The sequence below is a fragment of the Argiope bruennichi genome, chromosome 2, assembly GCF_947563725.1.
Source record: "Argiope bruennichi chromosome 2, qqArgBrue1.1, whole genome shotgun sequence".
Lineage (NCBI taxonomy): Eukaryota > Metazoa > Arthropoda > Arachnida > Araneae > Araneidae > Argiope > Argiope bruennichi.
Window position 1 is genome coordinate 79,509,122 of NC_079152.1, and position 22,186 is coordinate 79,531,307.

The 22,186-nt window shown below is 26.3% G+C and overlaps 1 protein-coding gene across 1 annotated transcript in view; it reads left to right on the forward strand.

Annotated features, from left to right (window-relative positions):
• Window positions 1-22,186, forward strand: part of LOC129961726 (fasciclin-2-like) — a 108,381-nt gene that overhangs the window by 16,648 nt on the left and 69,547 nt on the right. The window contains exon 2 of the mRNA XM_056075275.1: window positions 18,743-18,902. Coding sequence (XP_055931250.1) covers window positions 18,743-18,902 — 160 coding nt within the window. The remainder of the gene's footprint in view (window positions 1-18,742; window positions 18,903-22,186) is intronic.

Below are 22,186 nucleotides of genomic sequence, written 5' to 3' on the forward strand. Positions count from 1 at the left end.
TTAAAAGTACATAGGAGGTTTATTCAATAATTTAATCCTTTCAGGAGCAATGTTAAAAAACAAAATTATATTAAAAAAAACGCAAATGCGAAGCTGTATCCACCGACAATAACACATTTTACATCTAAAACTTTTTTCCTGCCTTTAGTTTTCTCACTAGGGTACAGGATGAGATATTTCCAGCCACTTAGCAAGGAGCTTGAATATTCCCTGAAACTCTTCGACAATGCTATCGTTTATTATTTATCGTTTATATTGAGAAAAAAAAAATGTTTCCAAACCAATTTTCTTCAAGTATCTGGAAAGTATGAGTAACCATGATAGTATCAGAAAGATTTTTCCACAACAAATTTTAAAATCAGGCACTGCTATAGAGCTTTGAACAATGACATTTGGCTTGAAAATTTCAGAACAATACTGTACACTCGCAATCTATTCAAACAATCTGCTCACCCTCCGTTTTTTTAGAACAGAAGGCTTGTAAATTCACCCGAATGATCCGTATGAGAGAATCAATATATGCATTTGTAATTATTCAGTTCCAATTCAAAGTCCGATATTGTTAAGGCCAGGTTAAGTTCAGTTGAAAATATCACTAAGAAAATTCACTGTGTGTAGTTGTAAACTACTCATAAAAAAGCAATTAGGACTTTACTTTGAATGTAAGGAGTAACGCAAATACCGATGTTTAATAAAGAATTCAATGGGAAATACGGGAGTAACTTTTCAAAAGCAGCAAGAAATGGCAAACTGAAGGATAATCTCCGACTTTTCGAGAAAACATAATGCACTTTGTTCCAAAAGGAAAGAATGAAAAACTAAAACGGTGATTATGCAAATGCTAGTAAATTGCAAAAAGTAAAAATATTTTTTATTTTAGCGATTCCGTTTATAATAAATTTAGAATTTTAACAATTTTTTACAAATATATCAGCTTTTTGAAGAGAGGATTTTAAAGAGCTTTAATTATTTTATAAATATATACATATATTACTTTCATTTTATGTGCAATAATTTTAAGATACTGGCTAAAGTGAATTTATGAAAAATCCGTTAAATTAGTCATCTGAATGTAAATTAATAATTACAATCAGTGAAAATTATAAATAACATCTAAAATTCATATATCGACAAATCTTTGAGGGGCGGTGGGACATATTTTACCATTTTATGAGAAGAATGGATGAAGAAATTGTATTTTTAATGAATGGAAATTTGCTTTTAATATATTTGATGCATTTTAATGACTTCTTTTGCAGCAAATCTTTATTTAGAAAATCATATTTTTTTATTAAATAAAAAAGAATTTCAGTATTTTAAAAGACATGAATTTAAAATTATTTTAGGACATTCTTATTAATTTTATATGTTGTTGAAATTTTCATTCAAATCCACATTAAAATTATTTTTATGGTCAGATAATAAGAACAAGTTTATTAAAAAAAATCCTAGGAAAATATAGGCAGAAGTTTTTTCTCTGCCCTTTTAAATATTAAATTTAAATTTTAAGCGTATTTTAATTGCTTATCATGCAATTGAAAAATCATCCACAGATAAAAATTGTGATTGGTATTACACTTAATAATAGCAAAGAATAAAATTGCATTAATAACATTACATAAAATAGATCTTTATTATTGAAAATAATTCTCTTTTAATGGCATATTTGTAATTGTACGTTGTTATATATAATTGCATTAATATATATATATATATATATATATATATATATATATATATAAATATAATGCGTAATCATAATTGTTTTTAATTAAATTTTTGACATTTATTATATTTAACAAAACTCCCAAATTCATAATATATATTCAGAAACGATTAGGAAAGATGCTCGAGAAATGATTATAGACAAAATCAATGTGAGCTAAAAATGAAGTAAAAGCATTCTGTGTTCTTTTAAATCAGTTTTTCTTTCTAAGAGTCAAACAATTTTTGTGAGCTTTTTATGCATCGCAACATAAGGATTTGTGTAATATTGTACTGAATAAAGTGTATTTCTGCATTAGTCAGCTTCTTTATAGCCAAAATAATTTTCTTTTCTAATTCCCACATGCATAAAAAATTCATTTCGGTCATGAACCTTTTAATATAACTTCAAAAAAATCGATTTACTCCTTATAGTGGCTTAATATTTTCATTTGGAAACGAAGAAAACATTATGCCTTCTATTATTTCTATGCCTTTAAATACATAGTCATAGTAGTATGTTTCCAACCGGAAAGCCATTAGATCGCCAAACCTTAATGTATTTTTGTTACCTGCCATGCCCACTCATCCGATTATAGCACAAAAACCATTTGGCTCTATATTGATTAATCGACGACCAGTTTGCTGTGAAAACACAGCTGCTTCTTTAAGGGGACCAGCAGCTTGATTGCTGATATTTCTTTTCATACTGGCAAATATAGCATTTGGAATCGAGATCTTATCTAATAACTCGAAAGTGAGTAATCAACTAATGACTAAAACTGCACCCTCACCTTCAAACTGAAAAAGTAATACATATAGAAAAATCATTAAAATATATAAATGTTCTATAGTTAGGAAAAATAGGAGATAAAATAATTGATTTCATTATTCATTTCTTCTACGTACAACTCAATTCTGAAATTTTTTCTTTATAGCTGCTTATTATAATTTGTTTTTTCTTTGAAACAGGAAAGTTCAAATTAAGATGAAATTCTGTCATAAGACCTATTCCAATTATTAATATATCCAGTGATTTATAACCGCGGAATATAGAAAAATAGAATGAAATTGCACAGCTAGTACTGAATTTCAAATATGATAAACTTCATACGTTATAAAAAATTCGTCAGGATATTACCAGCAATCTATAACTCATAAGGTAAAAAAAATCATAGGTTAATAGGCGAATAATGAAAAAAAATGTATCACTCCCATTATTATTGCAAAGGTTTACTGATAAAATTATGGAACTTATTAGTTAATGTCTTTGTGTCTTTTTCTAAATACTGTATAAATATTATTATGTTATTACGATATTATTTCACAGTTTACAGTTTTAACTTAATCTGAAAAAAAACCTTGATCAATTTGCTTGAGTTTTATAGACTTTGCAATAAATAAAAAAGAAAAATCAAACAGTATATTTTATCCATGTTGGGAAATTAAGGGGAAGAGTCAAAAAGTAAAGTGGAATTTGAAAGAAGTTGCATTTATTTCAATGATAGAGAATTGAAACATACATTATTTTTCTACATAACCACCAGGATTTCAACGCACTTTTCTCAACGTTTCAAAAGTTTTTTTTTGATTCTGTTTGTAAAGGAAGAGTTTTTTTTTTTTTTGGTTTTATCTGTAACCAGTTTTGCACCACATCAATTACTTCTTCATTGATTTCAAATTTTCTTCTCCTTAGCACTTTCTTCAGTGGTCCAAATGTTTGAGAATCACTTGGAGCCAGGTATGGACTGTATGATGAGTGTTCTAACACTTTTATTGTTTCTGCCGTGGACAGAATGAGGTTGAGTGTTATCTTGCTGCAGAATGACACCTTTTCGCAGTTTTTCGTGACGTCTGCATTTGATAATGACTTTCAAATTGTTTACAGTGGTTGAAGTCAATGGCCTGCCCGATCTTTTGTTTTCGCATAGAGAAGCGCTTCCTTATTTGAATTGCTCTATCCATTAGTAGGTCTTGCTTCACAATAAACAGCTGTCATTATACTGCGTTTACATTCGACGAACAATTTCTGCAGGTTTAACACTTTCCACAAACAAAAAGCGAGTCATGCTATCATTTCTTCCTTGATGGAGATCGACAATATATCTGCCATATTTAACAGTCTTCTTCACTCCATCGACTAACGGGGGAATAAAAACGACACATTATATAGACAAATTTCCGACAACAATAATTCAGCGCTGAATACTAGCAGTGCTACCAAATTCTGGAAAGAGAAATTACAAATGTACCTTTAATTTTTGACTTTCCCTCGTATACATATATGCGCAAAGCAAGAATGAGTATGCGAACATTTATTGACGGCAATGCTTTATGACGATTATTACTGATGTTCCGTAATTTTAATGGATTTTCTGTGCAATCAAAAAGGTCCATAAACATCTATGACCTAAGAGGTTCATCGAATTTAGGACATAAAAGTGATTTATTATGTTAGAAGGCTCATGTGTCAATGACAAGGAGGACTACAGAATTAGCGAACGGCACTATCTAAAAATTCAGTCTTCTACAGAACTATAAATACCTACGCCAGTTTAATATTTCTGTTCTAAATCATTTAAGGGCCATATGATTTCTTTTATTGATCAGTTTTAATGACTGCATTGCTCTGAAAGGTCTAATTACGACGGAATAAATAGTTTTCAATTATTATTTTATGAGTTCAAACCAAGGATTAACTGTTAAAATTATAGGAATTTGTATGTGATGTCTTACCACATAAAATATACTAGTCTCGCCTTGCATCGTTACGTTTCCGCTTATTTCGAAATTCTCAAAACGCCTTAATTTGCTTAGGTGAGATTGCAAATTAACAACTTGTAATCTTACTTAAACAAAATATTAACCCATAAATTCATCCTTTATTAACAGATAAATATTTTTGTGATCGAAGTTTTTAATCGGCCTAGGCCTGAAATTATTAAATTGTCATTGTTGGTTGATTTATTTCCTTAAATCTAATATGAACTTTGAAAATACACACATAAATATTATGATTATTCTGATGTAAAATATTGGCTACATTTAAAGTAAGTAAAAATTTTAGTTTATAAAAATCCATTTGACTATTCCTCGTTCATTCAGATTTTTTTTAATAAAAGGAAATACACCCAATGCTGTGGATAAGTAAATGAAACATCAACCTAACTTTAACAACTGAAAGCAAAAGTAATTTAATTTATAACCAAATATAGACATAGCTTTTCTTTCATTTTATTAGCTAAATTAATGTGCATTTTTTTTTTTTTTGGAATGAATGCCTCAATGACCTGCCAGTGAATACCTTCTTTTCTTTTCCTCAGATATGAATACTATCTAAAATATTATTACACATTATCTTCTATGCAAAATAAATTCTTCTTAAGATGTATTTTTGCGCATCTCTCTAGTGATCATCTTGGGAAAAGAAATAATTCTCTTTTGGATTGTAAGTAGTCTTCAATGTTTTCAAATCTAAGGCATTTCATGTTCTTTTCTTTGTATACTACAAAGAAAAGAACAAGGACTTCAAAAAGCCTTAGGTTATAAATTATTAAAAAATTGAAAAGTTATTTCTTTTCAAATTTATTTTCATTACCGACAGGGCATTTCATATTGTTCTAAAATGATATTTTCTCTGTTAAGAAAATTATGCGAATGCGTATTTCTTTAAGATAAAAGTGATTATTGTTTTTTGAAATTCCTTAAAATTTATTTTCTCTAAGAAAGAAACGGATATTTACAAATACTTTTAACATATAACTTTAGTTCGCTGAAAAGAATATTTTTAAAATATTACTGTACTAATATTTATTGCTTAGGACATAATATGGTAAGGAATAGAAATGCTGTATACACTTTTTCAAATGCATATTGCATTATCTTGTTTTTATTAATTGTGTTGTTAAAAAATGATTACTCGATTAAAAAGGGAAATATTTAATCATTTTATTAGAACAAATGGTAGAAATTCATTTGGGAATTACAGAATTAATTTTGCCCTATTATGCCATCTCAGACAATTTCGGTGGTTCTAATCATTTGAATTTATATGCAGATAATTTGGAATTCGGCATGAGGTTTAGTTTAGTGAAAAGCCGAAATACAAACATGCATGAAGTGCCAAGTGACATCGTGCAGTTAATTTTACTATTAGTTAGTGATTATTTTAATCGTTCAACGTCACAGTAAGTGTGAAAAGATTACGGAATACTCATAATTGCAGTATTTTTATAGATTTTCGAGGTAAAAGATGATTTAATTTCCAGTTTTATCTTTTAAATAAAGTATTATCCTCTACATCGCAAATGAATAAAATTATTTCTAACGAGCCGCCTTTGATGACCAGATTGTTTGCAAGGAATATTTATTGTGTGACAAATTCCGTTAGAGTTCTTCATTCTCGAATTAATAATTTGTCTACGAATAAAATAATTTCACTCATGTTAGTAAAAACATGTAGATAATTATTTTCCACGCTTATTTGCAATATTTATTTATACATACTTAATATAAACCAGGGGGATATGATCTTCTCGGATCGTTCTTGCATACTTTCTAGTAAATGCCTTATATTCTTTCTCCCAGTATAAAATTGGGAATCTTGGTGAAAGACAGATAATACTTTTTTGCACATATGAATAATGGAAATGAATCTTTGGTGAGAAACTAATATTTTTACTCACTCTACTGTACGAATTTGTATTGTAGAAGCCTTATTTTTAACCGATTGAAATAAAAAATTTTACATTTTGAAATTATTGAGTTCACTTTTACCCGAACAGCCAGACAGTAGACTTCTTCTGTATGGATCTTGTTCAAAATTCGATAGAAACTGGAATTTAATCTGCATTCAATGTATCAAATTCCATCAGTCTTATTCAAAGCATCTTTAAATTATCGTGTAGGAAGACAGATAGATGAACAAACAGACTTGCATACATAATGCCATAATTTCTTTTTTCGAAGTCAGTTTGGTCTGAAACTTGGCTATTTGTCAAAACCTCGAATACGAATTTTTTGAAGAATATAGTATTTTTTCTATGCTTCATATACAAGAAAAAAATATCTATACAGAAATTATATATATATTATTTGATGCAATTTTAAAATTTCAAAAAGATTGACACAATATTTTTTCCTTGGAAATCATATTTTATAAACTAAATAATTAAAAGTATAAAACATAGGTTATATGTTATGACTCTTCAGTTTATTTTATTTAAATCAGCGAATCATTTTTTGTCCTTATATTTAGGAGATTTGAGAGATTTACGAATATTTTAATGATCTTTACGCATAATAAAGTAACTAAAATTTAAGTTGGATGATAAAGATGTAAATTCTTTAGTTTGTTCTAGAAAAGTGCATTGCACATTATATTGCATTGGTAAAGGGATTGGGAATGAATCACTCCGCTTATCACTAGTCTAGAAGAAAACTTATCTAAAGTAGGATAAAATTATATAACCTTTACTGTCGTAGAAATTCACTACTTAATGATAGGGCAGATAATGAAAGTTGTTTCACAGAGTGCATTTGCACCTTTGAAAACTGACAAGCTTAATATTATTCTACCATGAACTTCAATGATATTTTATAAAATTTGCATTAAATGATTATGGTGCATGCTTATCATGTTATAAATACTTTTAAAATATTTAAATGGTTCAAATGTGTCATAACCTATTCTTACACTTTTATCTTAATTTTTTTGTCTTTGGTAAGAGGAATACTTGGAATAGCTATGAAGTTGATTACGATTAGCTTTTACTATCAATACTTTTTATCATGTTTTGATAACGCTTCTACGTAAAACTAAATTAACTCTTAAAATGAATGTTTATTGTGATAAATTCACTTTTATAAAACTTTATTCATAGCACGTAAAACGGAGCAGAATGGGATTGAATACCTTTGGAATATTTCATGACATAAAATATTCTTATATTTATATTATTTTAGTTCTTTCAAATACTACTGTAATAGTTATGGAAATACAGCAAAACTGTATGTTACTTTTTTCCAAATTTTTGATTAGAGGAAAAATTGTAATTACCATATAGTACATTTTAAACTAATCAGGCATTCTCTTTATCAGGCATTGATGACATTTTCGTATAAAGTTTGTTTTTAGGGGCCTAATTTATTCTCTAAATATGTAAGACTGTTTCAGATGATAAGACATTTCGATATTTGAACATAGTTATTTACTCACTCGAATGTTTGATAATCTAACTTGCCTTAATGTTTCAAAATATTCATTCACAGTTTCAAAGAATCTTATTTTTAATGTGTATAATATTTAAAATAACATTTTTATATTGAAATAATCAAGTTATTCAGTAGGAACTTTCAGCAAACTTTTTTATCAATGAAGAATTGACTGAAATTTTATTCATGAACAAAATATTTTACATTCAACCTTCTATATTTTAAATTTTGATTAAAAAAAAAAGAAAAAAAAACTCTTATATTGCAAACCTTACGATGGAGAGCATATGTAAAAGAAAACTGAGGAAATCTGAATCAAAAATAGCTGAACTTTGTCTAAAGAAAACCATAAACGAGAAAGAAGATTTCTTTTTATAACTGAGTTGAGAGCAATATTTTTTTTCTATTCAAAGGAAAAAGGATCGATACTAATAATATGCTAAAGTGCCACTTGGGAAGTTCTTGAATTATTTATTTTTCGACTGTTCGATTTCTGTTTTCATTTATGAGGTTGCCTTCAAAATAAGTATGCTCGCTCTCGTAGCTTTGCATGTCAAACATTTATTAAAAAGCAACATCGGTGCATTAAAAATTGTCTCAAATGGTTTGATGTTTCTATCCCATTTTCAAAGACAGCTCTCCGTTGTAGGAAGGTAATTTTCGGAAAAGAAAAATTACGAACAAGAAACATTAACACCAGAAACATCTCTCTTTCGTATAAACAATAGTTTTTTCTTGGAATTCTTTTGGATTTGCATGAAAATCGAATTTGAAGATAAAAATAGAAAATTAAAAAAAATTAAGAGTGTAAATTAATTCTTTTTAGAATTGATCGAATAGAGTTTTAATTTAATGGAAATTTTAGATATTTAAAGTCAAAATAGGTCTCATTTCTTGAATTCAGGATATCGGCTAATTCATGGAAGGCATAATTTAGATTCGAAACAACGCATCACTTCTAAGGAAGTTCTTTCTAAACTATATTATTAGTATTAAATATCGAAACAAGATTTAAATTTTAACATATTAATAATAGTAGGCTAGAAGTTACCAGCAAGTTGTGTTTACCATGATGCGTTATCATGTCCAAAAAAAATTCACAATACTTTATAAAATAGAGTGTTGGAATTAAAGCTAACAAATTTGGGAGATTTCAGGAATAATAAATGCTCCCTAAGAACAGGTTTTTCAAGTCTTAGTTAGATTTTTAATTAAAAATTTCTGTATTTTAAAACTGTTTCTTAATTATTTGAAAGCAATCTCAAAGCAGATAAACCATTTTTACACCACTTTAAAATAAAAATTAGAATTAGTTTTTCACAATACCAATTAAATTTCCGCACATTTGTATCTTTTTTTATATTTTTAAGAGTATTTCAGAATGATGATTAAATTAGTGAAATTAATTAAAGATAATTTTCATTAATTAATTTGTAATGTACAATTTTGTATTAAAAATATTAAATGCATATTCAATTTGCTTTAATTAATAGAACATCTTTAAAAATAATATAAAGACATATGAGTCATAAATAAGAAAGACATTATGACTCATAGTTGTAGAGTGGAGACTCGAATCTTCTTTAAAGATTTTCTTCCTTTTATAGACTTCTTAATATTATTTGAATAATTTTATTTCTCTTAAACAGTTATAGGAAGTTGGACTGCACTTTTTTCTATTAAAATTGTTAAGCATATTTTATATTTCTTTTCCTGACAAAATATGTTTCATTTCTGGTATAATTTTAAAACTTTAAACGAAAAGACAAATTAATATAATCATTTTTTTTTGAAATTTTTTAAAATGTTTAATTTAGTGTCAAATTGTTATCGAAAATCCTTCCTAAAAGAAAGTAATTCACTCGATTTTCTTGTAATTATCTTTAGCAATAGTTAATTACCGTTATTACACAAATAACATATAGAGCAATTGCGATTCTCTTGATGCATATGGCGAATTATTGTGAGTTTCAATGATATAAACTTTGGGTTTATTTCCTTCACTAACTACAAAATAATTATTTTCCATATGGTTTTACTAATAGCAGTGAACTTTTAGAGAATTATTGTCGTTCTTCAAGAAAGTCTGTTAGATATAATTTCCATTCCAAATTAAACAACATCCTATTTTCCATCTTCACAAAGGAATAAGGGAAATGGACGTTATTTGAACTTATTTGACGTTATTTTATTCTAGATGACAATTCATAAGTTAAATTTGAATTGATTTGTAAAAGCATGAACAGTGAAATCTAGTTTATCTACATTTTATACCAATGGGAATGTCTTTTCTAAAAGTTTTCAATAATTTTCATATATATGGAATGAAATTAGATCTATGCAATGCACCAAGAACATAAAGAGGAATGAGAGACGTATATTTGCTATTTTTTATTGATAACTGGTGGAAAATATTCTTGGCAACCAATTTATATTATTTGAAAATATAAATCGGCATTTATTTTATTAGGGAAACTTCCATTTAAAAAAGCTGTATCAAAACTCAGACAGCAAAAAAAAAAAAAAAAAAAAAAAAAAAACTGTATAAGTTGATTATTCTTAAATTTTATGTAAAAGGTATTTTCTTGTTAGGTGTAAGACAAAAAATTTCGTTTAAATTAAAGCTCTTTATATATAATTAAAGACTTTAAAATTAGTCATTTGTGAAGCGCAGAGTTCATATTCGAGAATAAAAAGTTATTCTGAATCAAATAATGCTACTAACGTAAGAAATATTTCCCAAATTCTTAACTAAGCGGTAAGATTGGTGTAGTTTTTTTATGACCCTCTTTTTTTTTTTTTTTCATCGAGATGGCGTGGATCATGCTTTTAGTGAAGTAACCTTTATTTTAAAATTATTTTTATAATAACTATACAGTCTCTTCTTTATATTTTAAATCACATGATCTGCAGATGAATTCTTTGCAGAATTATAAACAAGAGAAGCTTTGCTTTTCTTCAGAATAAGGAAAGAAAATTGTAAGATTATTTACAATTGCTACGTAATTGTAAATAGTCTTAAAATTGTAAATAATTTTACAGTTACTACGTAATTGAAATATTAGTTTTTTTTGTTTGTTTGTTCAAATTCTACATGACAGTATCCAAAGTTAAGGCAAGGATAAATTAATTTATTGCAATTCGCCAGTATATCGCCTGGATTTGAAGTATATTGCCACTGATATATATACAGAGAGAGAGAGAGAAAAGAAAAAGAAGATACTTTTTATTGCTTTGTAATGAGGAAACATGATTGTCACTGAATGAATGAGATTTTTTTAAAATATTTATTATATTTCTGGATAAATATTTAATTGCTATTAGTCTACAAAAAATAGTCTATAATACATTTATTCTACTTTTTTAAATTCGATGATGAAAGAAAAAAAATATAATAACTTTGAAACTTATTCAAGATATATATCTTGAAATAATATCTCCATTCATGTATATTTGTATCTTGATAATATCAAAAGAACTGAGATCAACGAATTTGCATTCATATTTTACTAAATTTCCTATAGAAACTTTTTAAATATTAATTACATATGTATACAATTTTTTTGACAAATTTATGTTTTATTCCGACAAGCATATGAATTGTTCGTGGGGCAGGTATATTCATGCAATATACTGAAGTTATCTAAAAAGCGTTTCAAATGCATTAAAAGAAAATGTTAATTTATTGGTTATCTTTGAAACTTTGAAATTTAGCGTTTAGCCATGGAAAGTTGAAAAATTTTTAATAAGTGAAAGAAAATCCGTTTGTTAGCTATTAAAAAGTATCTCAAGATATTCAATATTCAATATGAAAACAAACTGATGAATATCCTGTTTCAAAGTTCATGCAAATTTCTCGCTATCTTTGAGATGAATTTATAAAAACGCCATCCCTCACATATCTTAAAAATATTCTTTGCTTTTTATATATTTATTTTTTAAAATCTCATAAAAATAATAAATGAGATAACTTATTATTTTCAAATGTAATTTTGTACAGAAAATTTCACACGTAAAAAGTACGAATGTCAATTTTAACCTCAAGAAATTTTATATTACATATATGTAATTTCTATTTATTTATAAATGAGATTCAGCTGCAAAAGATACATACATTTTTGTCCAAGTTTATATTACAATACTTTTTATGTTGACTAATTAGTATTTAACAAATTAGGATTTTCAAACTTTCTTTGTTCGTAATTGATTGATTGAAAAATCATTAAAAATTATTCTCATTGTTGAAAACATTCTAATCAATGGGTAGCTCAGGAATTCTTCTTCATGATATTAAGCAGAAAGGGAAGAAAAATAAAAATTATTCGCAAGTTCAACAGATTCCTCATTTCTTTATGTGAGAATTTCGATGAGAGTAATCAACTAATTAAATTATTTCACTGGGGAAGCTTTTAAGTTCGGAATCAGAGTTTTACAAATGTAGAACCATCAATTCAATACATCCTGTAATTGAAGATGGTCAAATTGAAGAACTTGGGCTTTTTTTCCATCGTTTTAGTAATTGGCTCACACATTCGTTGATTTCTTTTTTATCCTTTTAGTAACTTTTATTTTTCAGCTTCAGTTTCCCTTTCAATTCTTTTAATATATTAAGCACAATACATTTAAACACTTATTTTCAATTCGCAACTATAGAAATAAAATGACAGTAGTAGTGTATAATAATATAACTATGGTTTAATATTACCGCTATTTTCTTTTTTTTATTTATTTACTAGCAATAAATTAAAACTCAAACAAATTAAAAATTATTATTATTTTTTTTTGTTAAAGTGATAATTATGTCAGCTCCCAGTCTAATTTACAAATGAATTCTTAATGTAGGAGGAAAAAAAATACCATTTAATATTGCATAGTAATATATATATATATATATATATATATATATATATATATATATATATATATATATATATATATATATATAATATAATTTCGAAAAAGGTGCTCGAATCCGAAAAACATGTGTGCAAGAAATACAAGAGAATGACTTTCAAATAAATTCAATTTTAATATTTAATCCAAGTCAAATTAAAATTTTAATTTAATTTTGGATTAAAAATAATTAAACGTAAACAACAATTACTTAAATAAAATTTCTTTACTGAAATTTTAATAAATTTATTATTGATTAATTATTACATTTTTCAGGATTAAATGGAAAAAAAATGTAAAATTGACTCTGCAAATAGGAGTTAACATGTGATATTCGCTTGAGAATTAATTATATAAAATTAAATCTATACGAATAATATAATTATGTACTGCATGATTTTTTTCATAAGTATAGGTTTATTTTTAGTGTATGTATTACATTTTGTGTTCATATTTTAATAACAATAAAAAGAATAAGAAGTTACTGTTTCTTGGCATTAACTTCGGGGAAACAACAGTAAATTGGAAACCATTTATAAATTATGAGTGCATGATTATGATGTTTCCCATTTAAATAAATTTAAGAATATAAAAGCTTACAATTCTGGAAAAATTAGGCAAATCATATTTTCAAATGATTTGAATTGTTTGAAAGAATTTTTCTGATTCTAATTAAAGATTTCAGTTTGAAATGGAATGATAGAAAAAAGTAGAATATTAGTTCGTGTTAATCTGAAATGTCACTAATCTTAAAGCAAGTAAAAATATGAAGAACATATTATTATATAAGGAATATGCTTATGAAATACAACATGACATTTTTATTTCAAAAGTTAAGACTTTATTTTTCGGAAAGAAAGGAATAAAGAAATAAAAAAATTAGAGAATCACGTCACTGGATAGTTTCAAGCAGTATTTTTACAATTTAATAATTATATGGTAAAACACATTGAAAGAAAATGGAGTGTAGTTAGTGCCTCGTACAGTTAGCAACTATATGAAACAACTATAGGAGGAATTCTCAAGCATTTATAAGAAAATAGTTCAATAAATTACAGTTTTATTATGAGTTGACTTTCTGATTCTGCTTTGAATTCATTTGAAGTAAACCAAAACTTTCTCAGAATAATGAAAAAGAAAATAACCTAGTATTAAATTATTACTGAAACATTGTTTAGAAAATAATTAGCTTTTAAAAAACAGCTCAAATACAAAGCTCTTAAAAAATGAAAAATGCGTATTATCTCCCAGTTCCTTAACTATGGTTAAAATAGTGTTCGTTTTTTGCAATGATTTCTCTAATTATTTCATACGAAACAGTTTCTATATAAATGCTTTGTGATATCTGCAGATATTTTTTATATAAACATTTTACTTCTTTTCTAAAATAAAATAGATGTTTACAACGTTTGCAAAGTATGAACTGTAAATGTTGCTATTATGCGAAAGAGCTTATTTTTGTGTTTATACAGTAAACAAAACTGTTTTTTCGTTCAATGTTTTAATAAAAAACGCTGTTTTTTCAATTTGAGAAATTAATTTGTTTTTATTCAAGATTGCGCAGCAATATACACTATGTTACAGCATACATGTTTATTATACATGTGTAGAAAATAAGTGAATAATAATATATCATTAGAATAAGGGTTTAGAAAAAGAATTAAAAATAAATTAAAACCAGAGAGCTATTAAAACTAGAGATAAAATAAACTTATATTACTCAATTTAGAAAATGACTTTAATCTAAAATATTTCATATTTTTAATATTTCTAATGCATTTTTTTTTTGCTTAGGTTTATACTTCAGCTCAATGGTTAGATATTCAATACCAATGTTAATCGTAACACATATTTTACTCAGAATTTTTCAAAAAAATGCATTGAATATACGCCCGATAAAGACATTATAAAGATTTTTCATCATGCAAGAAACGAAATATAAAAACTGCATTAAAATATGCTTTAATTCTACAGAATATGAAATATATCTATTAAATATTCTCATATTGGGGAAAATTATTTCAAATGGAGTACATATATCGCTTGCAGCTCTTATATATTTTATTATTAAAGCCAAAGGATTAGTCATTTTATTTATTTATGTTGTTATTTTTCCATCATTATAAAACAGGCGTTATACAATTAATAAAATACCACCAAATCGCCATTATACAATAACATAAAAATAAAATAGTTAGCCACACTATTTATCTAGTTCCTCTGCTATTCAATCACTGGCGAATATATTTGCAGGCATAAATAATAATAAAAATCTAAATGTGTGGCATAAATATTAATAAAATGAAATGCGAATTTTAGAATTTAATGTTCAGCGTATTTTGTTTGTAATTTATAATATTTGAAAAATGCAATATTTCTGTTCTCCAAATAGATATAATGTATATGAAAATATGCTAAAGAACTATGAAATAATAAATCCCAATAATCAGTACAATTTTTGTTGGGAAATTTAAAGGGATTTCAATTGTAATCGAGATCTGTTTATCCGTATTTCTAAAGAAAATCAAAAATAAATTCAGAAATAAAGTAAATAAAAATAAGAAGTAAAGTAAAATAATTAAAAGAAAATGCGAAATTCCATTCACTTTTTCTTTTCATGTTAGATGAACTTTCATAAAAATTAAAAACTGGAAGATTGAACATGTTGCAGATATATAGCATCGATTTGCGAAAATATTTATTGGATTCAGTAGGAATTAATATATATATTTTTGAAAACCTGTATAGCTACTGATAAAATAATTCATTAATTGAATTTATGGATGTAAAATTAGTAATTATGAACCTAGATTATTTTCGAAATAATATCTAATGCAATCAAAAGTAGGGAAATGAATTTTAGCTCTAATGTATGAATTCTGTTTTTTGAGTAAAGGGGAAACAATTGGTTGACAACCTATTGTTTTTGTTTTTCAGTATAAGAATCTGATAATGCATGTATGACAAGATAATTGGATACCTTTGCGGTTATGCCTTCAACAAAGTTGACTATTCAAAAGAGATTTACTCAGTTTATAATTAAAATGCTTCAAAAATAATTTGAATTACTTAAGTATAATTATTAAAATTAGTACAAAAGGAAATGGAAATAATTTTGGCACTATTCAAAAACTTATCCTTTTGATATAAATAAGTGTACAATTAGTATTTGTTGCTAATGTAAGTAGTATTAGTAATGTGATTTGCAGTTACCGAAGAAAAATGTAAATTCGAAAAATGCTTAATTTAAAACCTTCCTCAAATTTTGAAAATCTTGTAATTATTGAACACTACACAAGTAAATATATAATACATTTTATAGGTGTTAGTTAAATTGCCTGTTCAACGTGATTCTGTTCGAGTTACATGTTGTGGGGATCAATAAGTTTTTTGAAGCACATAATTAAATTGTTCTATTTTGAAGTTATAGATACTGTACCATGACATTTTCTTTGCATTCATACTAGTTTTAGTATTTTTGTTGCTAGTAAGCCAATCGAATATCGTTTCCATTTTAAAATTCTAAAATGACCTATAGAGGTTAATAAATTGCATCCTTAAGAAACAGGAATTGGAGGAAAAAGTGCTATCGTTTAGATATTTTTTTAATTTACCTTATTAAAAATGGTGGTTTTTTTAATTACTGACTAAAAATATTTTCCTAGAATCAAAGTACAAATATGTGGAGTTTCCACCTGAAAGACAATCTTATACAATATATGGAAACTAATCTAGATTCTACCTCAGGTGATACATAGGTGATCCTAAATCGCTTTAATCAACAGAAGATGTCATTCTTCTCCCTTTATCATGATTACTTGACTCAAGACTTGGCTACATACCCCAAGTGATATTAAAACCATCATTTCCTTTCCACCCACAGCCTTTTCCTTGCATACCTCAGCTATGATGATATATAAGATATAAATATTTTTATCCTCAGTCTTATTGCACTTGTGATGAGCAGATTGATTGCTAAAGGCATAGGACAAAAATAATTGAAATTTTGATAGTCAAAAATCGAAATCTTATTTATTATTGATTTTAAAAGGGAGAAAGAACTATTTCTGATCCATTGCTAAAATTTCCATCTTTAAAGCTATTGAAAAGGTAGAGAAACATAATTTAAATCCACATAAAATCAAAAAAAAAAAAAAAAATCAAAACATTCTGTTGAAAAGGAAACGCAAAAATTTTCTTCAAACTAGTATTTTAATGGGATGAAGAGGACAAAAAATTCTCTTTAATAACTTGTTTGATAATACTTACCAGCATTTTGAAAGGAAAAATATTGATACCTGCTGTTTTAGTCAAGAATTAATTTTGATAAAAATTGGGAAAACAAATATCATAGTGATATGCGAATGAAATGGATAGTTATTAAATTATTTTAAAAAAAAATAGGGAACAATATATTTAGAGTTCAAGCCATATGAATAATGGAGGAATTGTATAAAATCACAATATCTTTTTAGCAAATAGATAATACAAAGATGATAAGTCTTAACATTGTAGAAACCAAGATATGTTTCTTTTTCTATCAGATTTAGAGCGAAGAAATGAAACAATATACTCAATTCGGAAATTGCTTCGATTGTCTTTAATTGTTGTTAAAAGTTTATATATATATATATATATATATATAGAGAGAGAGAGAGAGAGAATAATTTTCACTAGGGGAGATACACTGATACATATAATCGTCTAATCTTAATACTGCAGAATCAAATCAATATTAAAAACATTGAAATTTGTTGATCGCAGAGATTTATCAAATCATTATCGTCTCTGTGAAATTTTAGTTATGTTAGCAGCGAAATGCTGTTTACTTGCCTTTTACTATAAAAGTCCAATATTAATATTTGCACCGAGTTTGCAAGAAATGATGGCACTCCTAAAATAATATAGCTTTAAAATGAATTTCGCATTACATAGTAAAGACTCGTTTTACGCTGGAAGAATTAGGATCATGTCACATTCATACGCTACAATTTGTAAATGACCTTAAATTATTATGGAAAGCGACAATTCATTGATTTTTACAGACATAACAGTTGAACAAATTCAAAGGCATAAAAAATAAGTAATGTCCCATAATGGGAATGAACTAAACACATTCATACTTTATTTGAGTTCCTCTAAATTGCACTTTTATATATTAAACCAGTTTAGTGTCATATGTTTGAAACTGTGGCATGAATTTCAAAATATTTTTTTTTCAGAATAATGTGTAAAAATTAATTAGTAATTGCAATGTAATTAAACTAACCTTATGGGTAATTTGTATAAACATATTTTCAAATGTAAAAAAGCTTCATTTGAACTGGGTGTTAACCTTGTCTAAGGCGTCTTGGAAGCACTCCAAATTATCTGATAAATGTCTACACTAATGCGTTTTGTCTTTTTAACATAATGAATCTTTTATGAATATGAATAAAGTACTTCGATTTAATTCTTTGTCCATTCAATACAAAATTACTTTAATGAAAATCATTCATTCGGTAAATACAAGAGTTTTCTTTTCTTTTTTACTTCATACAGAATCAGTTTTCTTATTTGGAATTTCTCATATAATTGATTTCATATGATAGTTTATTATTATTTGTTATATAATGATTAATTCCAGATATGTACATCCTATTTTCAAACAAAATAAGCATTGGATAAGCAATAAGATGAAAAATATAATGTAAAAAAATCGTGAAGGTAGGGGAAAAGTAGATGGGAACTTAATTTAATTTGTAAATGGAATTTTTACTCAATGCATTAATACATAAATGCATTTTCAATGATTTTCATATCGTCTGAAATAAAATAAGTAGCGAGTTTACTATAATTTTCTTTCTCTATACAAAAAGCTTTTTATTTTTATTTATGATTTATTTAATCTGATGTTATGCTGCATCTGTTCCATTATTATTCTTTATTGCAGAATCTTCAGGGCATCTTCGCCTGGAGCCACCTGGTGATTTTTATGCTTTCTTTACGGGTGATAGCTTTTTTATTACCTGCATACCTGACCCATCAAGCAGAGCGACTCGACTGACTTGGCAAACACCGAATGGAAGAGATATCACGCACACCAGAGGAAGGTAGGATATTTATTGCTCTGAGAACCGTTTTTTCGATCATTTTTTTTTCTCTTTCACAACGGAACTTTTTAAATACTAGCCGCCTTTGCAACCATCTTGCTCGCCTAGATTATTAACTTTTTAAGCTGTTAATGTGGGATATATATTTAAAAACAATTTCCCAGACAATTTGATAAGACTGAAAAAGATGAATGCATTTAAATAAATCGAAACAAGGGTAGGAGTATTGAATGCATTTTATATATATATAATGTAATGTATACGTAATATATATATATATATATTTACACATTAATCTTAAATTTTTTTTTTAAAAAAAGAGCTCTTCATATATTTGGAATGCAAGTTTAACAGGTGTCTCCAAATTTGGTAGATATATTTTTAAGAATGCATTATTAGAAAAAAAATATTTTTAATCTGAGCACTTCATATCACGTCTAAATAAAAACGGGCGCATTTTACGAAATAAAAGTGGAAATGAAAACCATACACGTGGATTAATATTTGAAGTTAATTTTAACATTGACAAAAGAACGCGATTGAATATTTTGAAGGAATAGTTTGGAATTTCATCGTAACAATAGAAATTAATTCTTAAAGATTGTATATTGCATTAAAAAAAATCGGAATAAAGAAAAAATTGCACATACAAGAAATATATCATTAAAAAGAGGTAATGCAAGAGAAAATTTTTGTCAGATTTTTTTAATAGTTTTGGAAAATATGGTCGCAGCAATTACCCATCAGACAATGGTTAAGCCTCTTTTCACGCTCAATTTTGTTTTACACCTATTTCTTGAACTCTTTTATATTTTCTTTGCTAAGCATGAACAGACGTTTGGAGTCACTCTATCCAGAGCATGTTTTAATAATATTTTGACGCTCTCTCTGTTAGTGAAGCGCTGAATTAATTGAAGTTGTAAAAACGTTCAATTAAGCAATCTTAAAACATTCAGTGTTATGTTTACATTTCACTGTTTCCATTCGATAGTTTGGAATAGGAGCGCTTTCTGTGCCACATACGTTAGCAGTTTACACACACATACGCACACGCACACGCACGCCATATACATTATGAAAATATCATATACATTATATATATTGTACAATATTATGCTGCGTGTTACGTAATATCATATAACATTGTGTTATTATATTATATTATTCGATATTATACATTATTGCGATTTTTGTTTTATATCATACAAAACTGCATGTATGCCAGTCTAGAACAATTTTATATAATTTTTCGCCCTCTTTGATAATGAAACTATGTAAAATAAATAATTAAAGCCTTTGAAATGACTCAAACATATGAAAATATCTGCCTTTCTGAAAGTTATACAACCCAGGTTTGTTTAGCCTACTACAAATTCTACAATATTATACATTATTACAAATATTGCTTCATATCATACATAATTACAAATATTGCTTCATATCATACATAATTACAAATATTGCTTCATATCATACATAATTACAAATATTGCTTCATATCATACATAATTACAAATATTGCTTCATATCATACATAATTACAAATATTGCTTCATATCATACATAATTACAAATATTGCTTCATATCATACATAATTACAAATATTGCTTCATATCATACATAATTACAAATATTGCTTCATATCATACATAATTACAAATATTGCTTCATATCATACATAATTACAAATATTGCTTCATATCATGCATAATTGCACATTGAATGCTTGCTACTAATAATATAAAGATTCGTTGGTTATAATAACATTTGGATGGCTTCTATAGATCTGTAATTTCTTACTTAAATGTCTCGAGAGGAAACTTTTAAGGAAAATTGTATTTTGAAAAGGAAGAATAGAGCAATTTGAATGAATTTTGGTAAAATCTTCAGACGGTGTGTAGACACGCTCAAAATTTGCAAGATATTCTTTTGTTTCATATTAATGTATTGCTATGCAGATAAAAATTTGTGAATATATGCTAATAATTTTAGGTAAAAATAATACAAGCATACAAACTTTTAAAAAATTATAATGGGTCATATATATATATATATAGAGAGAGAGAGAGAAAGAGAGAGAGAGATACTGAATGCTGAAGGAAAATTTGTAACTTTTATCTTAAATTTTATATTTTTTCTGGACCCATTAACTCAACCAAAGTAAATTTTAAAAAAGTAAGATTACCAATTTTTGAATGTTATTTATTAATTTAAATAATCGTTAGTAATTTAATAATTTTGAAATAAATGTATATGTTTCGATATAAAATTAAAATTTATATTTATGTTGTGGCTTTAAAATAGAAATAATATAGAATTTTGATTTCATTTCCAAAAATTTGGCATTGAATAACTCCAGTAAAAATAAAATCCATCAATAAAAATTTATAGATTTATTATTTTTTTGTAAATAATAAATGACATTTCTCAATACTTTCTCTTTAAAAAAATTAATATTCTGAAACCATTATTCTCAACATTGATGGAAAGCATTGATGGATTTTATAAATAAGTGAAACATTTTTCATTTAGTTATTCCGAAGAAGTTAATACTTTTTAAAAGTGGTCTAATTTTTCAATATCTATTATAACTACGTTTTATTTAAGATTTTGCGCTGAATGACACATTAAAGTACGCATTAATATTTCAAATAAAGGGTAATAAAAGTTAAAATTATAATTTAAAAAAATCCTGTAAACATCTCATTTTTAAACATCATGTACCTTTTCTTGAAGGCAATATTAATACTTTATTTTTCTGTTAACATGCTACAGGAAACAAAAAAGTTTTTTTCAAATTTTAACTGAATGTGCTTACAAGTATATTTTAATTAATTAATTAAAATGTAAATGCTGCAGATATCTACATTTTGTTAGTAGTTTTAGTTTTATATTACTAGGTAAATGTCAGTGACTGAAATTCCAATGTTATAGTTGGCATATAGTTTTAAAAATGTTTTCATCAATTAAAAATAAAAAGAACAAACAACTACTATAAAAAATGTTCATTTTTGGTGCTTTAATTTTAAAATCTATATTATTAAATCACGTCATGTATCTTTATAGCATCAACTATAAACTTGTTTGTATACACAAACATTGAACCTCGAATCAAAATAACTTTTAGAAAAGAAATAAATAAACGAACACAGATAATTTTTTGTAGTTTTCTGGTTTCGCGTGTTTATACATTCGCCATACTATCTTGATGTTGATTCAGGGGATTAGAGCATGGTATGCTAATTTGAGAAATTATAATTTGAAGCAGAAGCTAATTAAATTT